At 38.5% G+C, this 12,023-nt stretch overlaps 1 protein-coding gene across 9 annotated transcripts in view; it reads left to right on the top strand.

The window, feature by feature from the left end:
• ADAMTSL3 (ADAMTS like 3) overlaps positions 1 to 12,023 on the top strand; it is a 411,249-nt gene that overhangs the window by 238,930 nt on the left and 160,296 nt on the right. For all 9 annotated transcript variants that reach the window (XR_013395882.1, XR_013395881.1, XR_013395880.1 and 6 more), the window contains exon 10: positions 10,471 to 10,582. Coding sequence is in view for 6 of the 9 variants with exons in the window: in XM_015142900.3 (XP_014998386.3) it covers positions 10,471 to 10,582 (112 nt within the window). In the remaining 3 variants the exon portion in view is untranslated. The remainder of the gene's footprint in view (positions 1 to 10,470; positions 10,583 to 12,023) is intronic.

The following is a 12,023-nucleotide window of genomic DNA, read 5'->3' as shown; positions in this document are numbered from 1 at the left end:
AGGAAAGCTAAAAGCAGAAAAGGAGCTTTTGCTCCCTCCCCAGGCAGAGCTTCCAGAGGAAAGTGCCTCATGGGGATTCCACCTCCATCAGCAACAACCCAGAGAAGCCACATGAGAGTGAAAGTGGAATTAGTGCCATGAAACGTTCAGTCACAGGCTGAGTCTGAGTTTAGCTCCCCGTAGTCTCCTTCAGTTCCTGAGTGGTAATGGACGACATCTAGAAAATTTAATGTACTCTTGGCTGGCCAGGGGGTGACATGGTGGTGGCAAAATGACACTTTAGCAGAGAGGTGTGGGTAGAGAGACTATGGGTCCTATTTTGTTCAGAAAAGGCCCAGTTTGTGCTTGTTACCCCAACTTAATTGTCAGTCGCTCCTCCTTTCACTCTCAGAAGCATCCTGGCATGAACAATAAATCCGATGGTCTCCCTAGGTGCAGAGCTGTAAGGCAGCCAAGGATTGGATAGGGGTCCCAGCCACACCACCAAGAACGTGCAGCAAGACAAGAATGGCAGTGTCGAGGGACTAGGGGAAAGATAGTGTGCCCACTGGCAGCATTTAGGGCCCATTTGAGGATATCGTGCATGGATTTGAGTAAGCTGTTGTATATTTGCCCTGCACTGAAAGCAAAAGGCACTGGTCCAGGTGTCACATGTGGACAAGACGATGTGATCTCTGGAAGCCCAGTAGGCCTTTTTCTTTCTTGTGGACTTTCTCAGCAAGGAAACCCCAGAAACTCCATGGTAGACCTTTTACCACCTCTCATCAACAAGAATTGGGTCACGTGCCCACTCTATACCACCCACTACTGTGTTCATCTGGGTCCTCTAAGAATCAGATGCCAAGGCAGGATGAGAAGTACAAGAATTTATTCAGGAAACGCCTATGAGAAAAAAGTGGGAGAGCAGGATGATGCTGGGAGAGCCGTCAGCCTGCACTGAAAATCTGACCATGAGTGAAGGAGAGAGGGAAGGAAGGAAGGTCAAATGCAAGCATCTTAAATGCAGTAGGTTCTAGGACAATTCAGCAAAGCTAGAGAGGAGACCCTGAGCCAAAGTCATTCATCACAGGACTCTAGTGTCTCCCAGGAATAGCTCTGCCTTCAGTATCCCTGCTGTGCTTAGTCACTGGCTAGGAGCATCCCATGGGAAGCTTGACCCAGAACTGGGGCTGTTGGCCAGTGACACTCTTTGCAGTTGTGTATCTGAGCGGAACACTCATAGGTCCTGCCACTAGCAAGGTAAATGTGACCATGGTGATTCACTCAGAACAATCAGGATGTGCAGTGGCTCACGCCTGTAATCCCAGCACTTTGGGAGGCTGAGGCAAGTGGATCACGAGATCAGGAGATCGAGACCATCCTGGCCAACATGGTGAAACCCCGTCTCTACTATAAAAATACAAAAATTAGCTGGGCATGGTGGCAGGCACCTGTAATTCCAGCTACTTGGGAGGCTGAGGCAGGAGAATCGCTTGAACCTGGGAGGCAGAGGTTGCAGTGAGCCAAGATTGCAGCACCGCACTCCAGCTTGGTGACAGAGCGAGACTCCATCTCAAAAAAAAAAAAAGAACAATCAGGATGTATGTATGTATATGTAAGACACAGGAGGGAGGAATGAGCATGAACAAAATTGAGTGTCTATAAAATGGAAAGGAGAAATGGATGTTGGTAGGCAATGAAATGTGTCTACTGCGCTAAGGATTTCTCTTTCTGTAACACATCTGGCTTAATGCCTTTTATTTCTCTCTTTTATTTTTCTTTTCAGTGGTAATGGAGAAGACTTAGAAACCATTTATGTTTTTCTTAGGCTTATTATTTTAGCCAATTTTGAAATTTACATTTTTCTAGAGAAGTATCCAATTCATCTCATTTTTATTCCCTTATCGTTAAAAATAGTCTCCTCTTCACCTATAACTATGTCTCTTTCATTCCTAAACTCGTTTATTGGTTGCTTGTGTAATTGTTGTTTTACTCAGACCATCCAAACATTGTCTCTGAGACATCTAACAACTACATTTTTGTTTTGTTCATTAACTCAGAGTTTTTTTTTTACGTTTCTATTTATATAAATTTTTATTTATTTCTTTTATTTTTATATGGGTTTATTTTGGTGTTATATTTTCAGCTTCTAGAACTGAATTCTTAATTCATTCTATTTTCATTTTTTTCTCCATTAAATGTATTTAGGGCTATCAGTTTCCCTCTACAGAAGTTCTCAATTTTACTGTAATGTAGTTTATCAGTCTTTAACTTTATTCTTAGTGCTATTTGTATCCTGGTTGAGAAATCTGCCTCATCCAGAATCATGAAGATATTCTTCTTTTTGTCATTGTTTGTGTGTGTGTTGTTTTTTTTGAGATGGGGTCTTGCTCTGTTGCCCAGGCTGAGGTTCAGTGGCACAATCGTGACTCATTGCAGCTTTGACCTCCTGGGCTCTGGTGATTCTCTCACCTCAGCTTTCCAAGTAGTTGGGACTACATGTGCACACCACCATGCCTGGCTATTTATTTATTTATTTATTGGAGACTTATTCTGTCACCCAGACTGGAGTGCAGTGGCATGATCTCACCTCCCTGCAACGTCCACCTCCTGGGTTCAAGGTATTCTCCTGCCTCAGCCTCCCGAGTAACTGGGATTACAGGTGTATGCTACCACACCTGGCAGTTTTTTTGTATTTTTAGTAGAGACAGGGTTTCACCCTCTTGGCCAGGCTGGTCTTGAACTCCTGACCTCTAGTGATCCACCCACCTCAGCCTCCCAAACTGCTGGGATTACAGATGTGAGCCACTGCACCTGGCCAAATTAAAAAAAAAAAAAATTTTTTTTTTTTTTTGTAGTAACAGGATCCAGCTGTGTTGCCCAGGCTGGTCTCAAACTCATGAGCTCAAGTGATCCTTCTGCCTTGGGCTCCCAAAGTCCTGGGAATACAGGTGTGAGTCACCATGCCCAGCCCCTAAGATATTCTTCTATGTTTGCTTTTAGAAGTCTTATTATTTTTCCTTTCACACCAAAGGCTATAATCGCTCTAGAAATTGTTTTGTATATATTGTGAGGTATAATAGAATCAATTTTTTTTCTATAAGACTGTTTAATTGACCTGGAGTCATTAGGTGAAGGATCCATTGCCTATTTCTCTGAAGTCTGATATCAACAATGTATTTATGGACTGTACTTTGTTTCATCAATCTGTTTATTTGTGCCAATACCACTGTGATATATCTACTGTAGCATTAAAATAAGTCTTGATATCTGGTAGTGTAAGTTTCTGCTTTGTTCTTGCAGATTATCTTTGCTTTTCTTGACACTGCATTTTTATATCATTGAAAATCAGCTTGTCTGTTTTTAAAAATCAGCTGGATTTTGATTGGAATTGCATTGGATCTCTATGTCAATTTAAGGAAAATTGACACTTCCCAATACTAAGTCTTTCAATTCATAAATGTGGCATATCCATACATTTTTTAGTTCTTTAAAAATTTTCTCAATAATGTTCATAATTTTTACTCTATGTCTTTAATGTCCTTTATTAAATTTATTTTCAGGCGTTTGTTATTTTGATGTTATTATAAATGGTATTTTTTAAGTTTCTATTTGTTTCTGGGGTGTGGGAATACTGATTTTTGTGTATTGACATTATATTCTTACTATATTCATGTGTTAATACTTATAGTTTGTGAATTCTTTTGGATTGTATACATACACAATTGTGACATCTACAAATAATGAAGATGGCAGCTGTCCTTGTTATGCATCTCACTTCAGGAGCAAAGTTCCCTATAATTCACCATTATATATAATGTTTACTATAAAATTTTTTATAGATATTTTGTTTGGTGAAAGAATTTTTTTCTTTTCTAGTTTGCTTCATTATGTACAAGCATAGAGCTGTATCAAATGCATTTTCTGCATCTTTAGAGATGATCACATGGTTTTCTCCTTTTTCCTTTTTAATGTAATAAATGACATTGATTTTTCAAATATTAAACCAACTGTATCTTCCTGTGATAAACCTACTTGTTCATTATTCTTTTCGATTAGAATTTATTGTTAGTTGCCGGGCGTGGTGGCTCATGCCTGTAATCCCAGCACTTTGGGAGGCTGAGACAGGTGGATCACGAGGTCAGGAGACCAAGACCAGCCTGGCTAATGTGGTGAAACTCCATCTCTACTAAAATACAAAAAATTAGCTAGGCGTGGTGGCGGGTGCCTGTAGTCTCAGCTACTTGGGAGGCTGAGGCAGGAGAATCACTTGAACCCGAGAGGTGGAGGTTGCAGTGAGCAAAGAACATGCCACTGCACTCTAGCCTGGGTGACAGAGCGAGACTCTGTCTCAAAAAAAAAAAAAAAAAAATAGCATTTATTGTTATTATTTATTATTTTATTGTTTGTAAAAAGGTGTATCTTTTATATATCACTGGATGTGATTTTAAATTATTTTACTTAAGGTTATTGTTGTTGTTTTGGTACCTATGTGCAGGAAAGGGTTTGTTTGTTTGTTTTCTTGGAATGCCTTTTTCAGGTCTTGGCATTTTATTCTGCTTTTATAAAACAAGTTTAGAAGTGTTTCCTCTTGTTCTCTGCAATAGTTTGCAAACGATTGATGTCATTTTTTTCTTTAAATGTTTGGCAGTGTGCACCAGGAAATATTTAGAATTATGCATTTAATGTCTTTGAAAGATACAGACTCTTTAGATTTTTTTATTTCTTGTGTCCGTTTTGTTTCAATGAATTTGTCTATTTCAACTAACTTTTAAAAAGTTATTGGCATACTTTCTTTTCATAGCATCTTCCTATTATTTGTTCACTTTCTGAACATCCTGTAGTATGTCCTCTTTCTCATTCTTGATATTGACTATTTGTGCCTACTCTTTTCTCCTTGCTCAGTCACGTCAGAGGGTTATCAATTTTATTAGACATTTCACAGAAACAACTTTTGGGTTCATAACTGTATTACTCTAGTTTTCTTTCCATATCATTAATGTCTGCTCCTATCTTTATTATGTCCACTCTTACTTCTTTAGATCCCATTAGCTGTTTTTTTCTTAAACTTCTTGAGATGGATTATGAGATCATTAATTTTCATCTTTTCTCTCTAAAGTGTATACATTTAAGTCTACAAATTTCTCTCAAAGCATTCCTTATATTTAATTTCATAATTTTGATATGAAATGTTTTCCTTCATCATTCAGTTACATTACTTTGTAAGTTTCATAATTATATATTCTTTGACTTGTGGATTATTTAGAAGTATAACATCCAAGCATGGGGGAATTTTCCAGTAATCCTTTTTAAAATTTATTTTTATAGCTTAATTCTACTGTGGTCAAAGAACATACTCCATATTATTTCAATATTTCAAAATTTGTAAAACTTGGTTTGTGGCTCAGAATATAACAAAGTTTGGGAGAATGTGATGTTGTAGTCTTCTGTTGTGTTCTACGTTTGTCAATTAGGTCATGTTTAGTAATAGTGTTATTCAAAATTATTACCTTCCTGATTTTTGTCTGCTTATTCTATCATGAGAGATGTGCTAAAACTACCCCGTGACTATGCATTGTGCCTTATATATTTTAAGGCTAGATTGTTAGGTATGTTCACATTTAGAATCATTGCATCTTACTAGTGAATCCACCCTTCTGTTATAAAATGTTTCTTTCAGCACTTTGAGGATATCTCCCTGTTGTCTTCTGACTTCAATTTATTCTGTAGATAAGTCAGCTGTCAGTCTTCTTTTTGTTCCTTATAAGGTAATTTGTCCTTTTTCTTCATCTGCTTTTAAGTGTGTTCCCTTTGGTTTGGGTTTTCATTGGTTGGGCTATGGTGTAATTAGTGCCTTTCTTCAGCTTGAGGTCCAGGTGTCTCATGAATCTGTGGCTTGGGATCCACCATCAGTTTTGACAGATTCTCATTTATTATCTCTTCAGATTAACTTCTGTCCCAAGCTCTTTGTTCTGTATTTCTGGGACTGTGATTGTACCTTTACCTGTATCCAATTTGTCTCATTTCCACTTTCTTTTCATCTTTCGTTTTACTGATCCTCTGCTCAGGTGTGTCTAATTCAGGGATCAGCAGATTATGACCAGCAGGCCATCACTGTTTTCGTAAGTGAAGTTTTATCAGAACAGCCACCCCTATCTGTTTACATATTGTCAATGGCTACTTTTGCACTATACTAGCAGAATTGAATAGTTGCAACAGAAACCATGTAGCCTGAAAACCTAAAATGTTTACTATCTGGCTCTTTATAAAATACTTGCCAAAGTCTATTTTAATCCACTTTTAAGTTCATCCATTGAGATATTGATTTAAATTATTGCATCTTTTATTCCTAGAATTTCCATTTTAGTTATAGCTTCTTTGTTTCCAGTGAAATTCCCCATCTTATAATTTGATTTCTTGAATATTTTAATCTTATTCCAAGTTCTCTGAAAAACACAGCCCACAGCTGTGTTCCATAACATAAGTGTTCCAACACTTATGTTATGATCATAGGGAAAGCATAAGGTGTTGCTAGGCCCCTCCTACGGGGAAACAAGACTGAAGCCAAGACCAGGGTTGCAGGAGGTAGTAATGGTGTACTTAAATTTTTATATTTTCATCAGTTAATACCAATATCTGGATTTCCTGTCACTATGTTTATAATGTCTATTTTTTTTTCACTTTTTTGGGTTGTCGTTAAATTTTGTTTTTTGTATTCTTAGTTGCTTTTAAAGTTTGTGCTGTATATTATAGAAGAAAGGTTGTGGATATAATTTGAGATTGTAGCAGGTTTATTGATACTCTTTGTTAAAATCCCCTTTAAAAATTATCAGATTATTTTTGCTTCTAGATCTTCAGTCTAACACTCTTCCAACTGGATTATTTTGGATATCTTATTTTTGCTTCTAGAAGACAGCTAGGTTAGCAACCAGTCATCTTTATCCAACAAGGAATTGAAATAACTTGAACCAGGGCTTTATTCCCTTTGAAGGTTGTCCTGTTTCCAGTTTACTTTATTCCTGTGATAGAGCTTTCTGGGGTCCTGGGTTGGGAACCTGGGGTGTTTACCAACACCTGACACCTTGGAAGGCCTTGAGCTCTAGGTGTTCGCTTTCCACTACATGAGGCTGATGACAGATTTGTCCAGTTTCTCAGCTGCTCAGCCACCACTTGCAAACTGGAAAATGCCTTGAGCAAAAAGGTAGAGCGAAATGTCATGCCAAATTTGCTTACGTTTCTAAGTTTCTTTTGTGTCTGTGATCTTAGCCCTGCAAATCCTCACTAGCATGGTAGTTTTCTGATGCGTTAAAATACACTAAAAATATTTTATGGGCCAGGCGCTGTGGCTCATGCCTGTAATCCCAGCACTTTGGGAGGCCGAGGCAGGTGGATCACCTGCTGTCAAGAGTTTGAGACCAGCCTAGCCAACATGCCGAAACCGCATCTCTACTAAAAATACAAAAATTAGCCAGGCAGGGTGGTGTGGGTCTGTAATCCCAGCTACTCAGAGACTGAGGCAAGAGAATCCCTTGAACCTGGGAGGCAAAGGTTGCAGTGAGTTGAGATCGCACCACTGTTCTCCAGCTTGAGTAACAGAGGGAGACTCCATCTTGAAAAAAAAAAAGAAAAGAAAAAGAAAAAAGAAAATTTTATGCAGCATTTTTACTTATTCTCACTGGGGAGATTCATCAGAAACAAGCAGTCCTGCTACAGCCAGAAACAAAGCTCCTTAGCAGTGTATCCTATCTCTGTAAACTGTGCTGTTTAAAATAGTGGTTTTAAAATGTTTTAAAATAGTGGTTTTTAAAAATCTAAACAAAAAATTGTTTAGATTCTCTCATAAGCTTTACTGATTTATTTAATCGTTATTGCTTCTTGCATCTCACTACTTCTGTATTTATATTAGTTCTTAGTTGGTACATTCTTTAGTATTTTTTTTTCTTTTTTTCCAGTGAATATCTCTGAGTGGTAAAGTTTCTGAATCATTTTGTGTCTGAAAATATCTTTATTTCATTGATTAATGATTGATCATTTGTTATAGATGGATAACTGATAACTGATTACTGATTAATAACTTGGTTATAGAATTCTAGATCCATTATTCTTGTCCCTCATGACTTTGAGGACTTGACTTTGTTTTCTTGAATCCAGTATTTCTTGTGAGAAATGTGATGTTAATCTGATTTTTCACATTTTTCTAGGTAATCATATTTTTCTTTATGATAGCTTTTAGGATTTTGCTTTATGCTTTTTGTTTTATTTTTTTAAATGTCTAGAACTGAATGAACATTTTGAAACAGAGACTTCTGTCTTTCTTAAAGTCTAGGAAATTCTAAGCGATTATATCATTAAATACTGCCTCTTCATTTTATTTGTCTATTATCTCTATTTTTAAAGATATATTGTAGCAGATTTATTAATATTCTTTATTAAAATTCCCTTAAAAAATTAAACTGTATTATTTTGATAAGTTGTTTCTTCCACTAAATATAGCATTTCTCATATGAAATATCTTTTATAATACTGCATTTATTTTATTTTATTTATTTTATTTTATTTTTTGAGATGCAGTCTCACTCTGTTGCCCAGGCTGGAGTGCTATGGCGCGATCTTGGCTCACTGCAACCTCTGCCTCCTGGGTTCAAGTGATTCTCCTGCCTCAGCTTCCCGAGTAGCTGGGATTACAGGCATGCGCTACCACACCCAGCTAATTTTTGTATTTTTAGTCGAGCTAGGGTTTCACCATGTTGGACAGGCTGGTCTTGATCCTGACCTCAAGGGACCTGCCTGCCTCAGCTTCCCAAGGTGCTGGGATTACAGGCGTCAGCCACCATGCCCGGCCCACCATATTTATTTTTATTGTTAAAATTTTTTATCCTAATTTTATTTCTTTTATTTTTTTCCAGTTGCATTTTTTAGAGATTTTTCTTTTTCTTTTTTGTGTTTTTTTGAGACAGAGTCTTGCTCTGTTTACCAGACTGGAGTGCAGTGACGTGATCTTGACTCACTGTAGCCTCAAACTCCCGGACTCGAGTTGTCCTCTTGCCTCAGCACTCGCAATAGCTATAGCTGGGACTACAGGTGCATGCCACCCCACCTGGCTAATTTTAAACTTTTTCTTTTGGAGAGATAGGATCTTGCTATGTTGACCAGACTGATTTCAAACTTCTGGCCTCAAGTGATCCTCCTGCCTTGAACTACCAAAGTGCTGGGTTACAGGTGTGAGCCACTGTGCCTGGCCTGGTTTTTCTAACACATTATTTTTTTCTTTCCTTTTCTTTTCTTTTTGTTTTTTTGAGATGGAATTTTGCTCTTGTTGCCCAGGCTGGAGTGCAACGGTGTGATCTCAGCTCACTGCAACCTCTGCCTCCCGGGTTCGAGCTATTCTCCTGTCTCAGCCTCCTGAGTAGCTGGGACTACAGGCACATACCACCACACCCGGCTAATTTTTGTTCTTTTTAGTAGAGACCAGGTTTTGCCATCTTGGCCAGGCTGGTCTCAAACTCCTGACCTCAGATGATCTACCCACCTTGGCCTCCCAAAGTTCTGGGATTATAGGCATGAGCCACTGTGCTGGCCACATTAATCTTTTCTTAGCATTTTTAATGGACAAAAATTGTATATATTTATAGTGTATAACATGATGTTTTGAAATATGTATATATTGTGGAATGGTTAAATGGAACTAATTAACATATATTATCTCATTAGTGCCCTATTTCCTTTTTTTTTTTCTTTTTTTTTTTGAGACAGTGGTTCAAGAGATTCTCCCACCTCAGCCTCCTGAGTAGCTGGGACTACAGGCATGTGGCACCATGCTGGGCTAATTTTTGTGTTTTTAATAGAGATGGGATTTCACCATGTTGGCAAGGCTGGTCTCAAACTACTGACCTCAAGTGATCCACTTGCCTTGGCTTCCCAAAGTACTGAGATTACAGGTGTGAGCCATCATGCCTGGCCCCCATTTCCTTTTAATTAGATACTAGACTGTTTAAACACCATGTATTTGTACACTTAAGTCGAGTTCTTACAGTTGCGCTTCTAGAAGAATTTTTCAGAAGGATGTGCTTAAATATATTATTATTAAAAATGTAAGAGCCTCCACTATGTGCTATATTGTGAGCAAACCCAAATCAATTCTCAATCTTTGTTGTCATGAAAATTAACATCAAATGTTTCAGGAAGAAAAACAATATGAAATGAACAAATAAAAAAATGTCTACCTACATTTTTTGTGAATCCATTCACAGGCATGGAATTATCTGGAAAAATGACTCCAGGGAGATTTGCAGAAGATCACCTGAGCCCCCATTTATGACAAATCTTAATGAAATGTTATCACATCTTAAACTTATTGGACTCCTGCCCCATAGTTTTTCTAATGGATGGGTGGTTGTCTGCATACATGAAGAACATTTATCTTATTCTGAAAGGTGTGGAAAGCACTAGCTCCTTGTTTGCACGTGTGTTCTCACAGTTCTTTTTGTCCAGACCAGGTACACTGCAGCCAAAGACAGCGTGGTTCAGTTCTTCTTTTACCAGCCCATCAGTCATCAGTGGAGACAAACTGACTTCTTTCCCTGCACTGTGACATGTGGAGGAGGTGAGGCCCAGGCTTTGTTCATGAATATTTAGAGCTCAGAGTTAGAGAAATTACGCATTTGCATTTTTGAAGCTGATTTTAAAATTGGCGTGGTGATTAGAGATGTCTGATCACACAGCACCTTACTCAGCAGCCTGAATGCAATGGTGTTAATGGATAAGATGCATTTGCCTTTACTCTTGAAGACAGGTGCAAAATTGGATTTGGAAAACACCTTTTACTTTTAGCCAAAAAAACCCCCCCAAAAACAAAAAACTGTAAACAAACTTGTTTGCATGTGTTACTGCATTTCTCTTCTTGATTGCCCTTAAAGTATGTATTATTTTTAATTTTCTATGAAAAATCTGAGAAGCAGAAAGATGGAGTGACTTGCCCAGCCTGGTTGAGTCAATGGCTATGTTGGTTCTAACATTAGATTTACAACTTTTTTTCTTTTCAGGTGCAAGAGTATAAGCTTATTAAAAGAGAAAGAGTCTCTACTAAGTGTTAAGGGGAAAGTCTTGCTTATTGTCTGCTTAGTTCAAAGTTTTCTTTCCTTCTCTTCTCTTTCCCTTTCCCTTTCCCTTTCCTTTTCCCTTTCCCTTTCCTTTTTTGAGACGGAGTCTTGCTGTGTTGCCCAGGCTGGAGTGCAGTGTCATGCTCGGCTCACTGCAACCTCCGCCTCCCAGGTTCAAGCGATTCTCGTGCCTCAGCCTCTTGAGTAGCTGGGATTACAGGTGCCTGCCACCTTGCCTGGCTTATTTTTGTATTTTTAGTAGACACAGGGTTTCACCATGTTGGCCAGGCTGGTCTCGAACTCCCAACCTCAGCTGATCCACCTACCTTGGCCTCCCAAAGTGCTGGGATTACAGGTGTGAGCCACCGTGCCCAGCCTAGTTCAAGATTTTCATAGTCGGTTGAGGAAAGTTTTAGGACAAGTGTAATCCAGGGCTCCACACACGCTACAAAAGCAGCATCTTTCATGCTCTGGTGGAAGATAATTGTCCGTTTGATACAGAGAACTGGCAACTCCCTGGACCAAATGAGGAGGCAACTAGAGCTACTGTCAAAAGAATTCTCTTTTTCTGAACTGACCTTTTAAATCAAAGAATAAATGCATGCAACCCAGGAACCATGACTTACTAGAATAGGGATTTATGTTGAAGCTTCCCCTTAGAGTACCAGGCGGTGATACTAGGTGTTTACCATGTGTCAAGCCATGGATTAGTTGCTCATAATCACATTTATTCTTCAAGAAAACCCTAAGGAAGGTCTCTTTTATTTCTCTTATACATGAATAAACTGACACTTAGAAAGTGTAAAGAGCATACAGTAGTATGTTGTTCAGCTAATAAACAGTGCAGCTAGGATCTGGTGCCAGGTCTGCTTGATACCAGAGTCATGCTCTAAATGACTTTGCCCTTGTGCCTCCCCTAAACCACCTACTACACCTGGGACCAGG

The sequence above is a fragment of the Macaca mulatta genome, chromosome 7, assembly GCF_049350105.2.
Source record: "Macaca mulatta isolate MMU2019108-1 chromosome 7, T2T-MMU8v2.0, whole genome shotgun sequence".
NCBI classification, from domain to species: Eukaryota; Metazoa; Chordata; class Mammalia; order Primates; family Cercopithecidae; genus Macaca; species Macaca mulatta.
The sequence above is the reverse complement of the archived record's forward strand: the minus strand, read 5'-3'. Positions and strand labels throughout refer to the sequence as shown.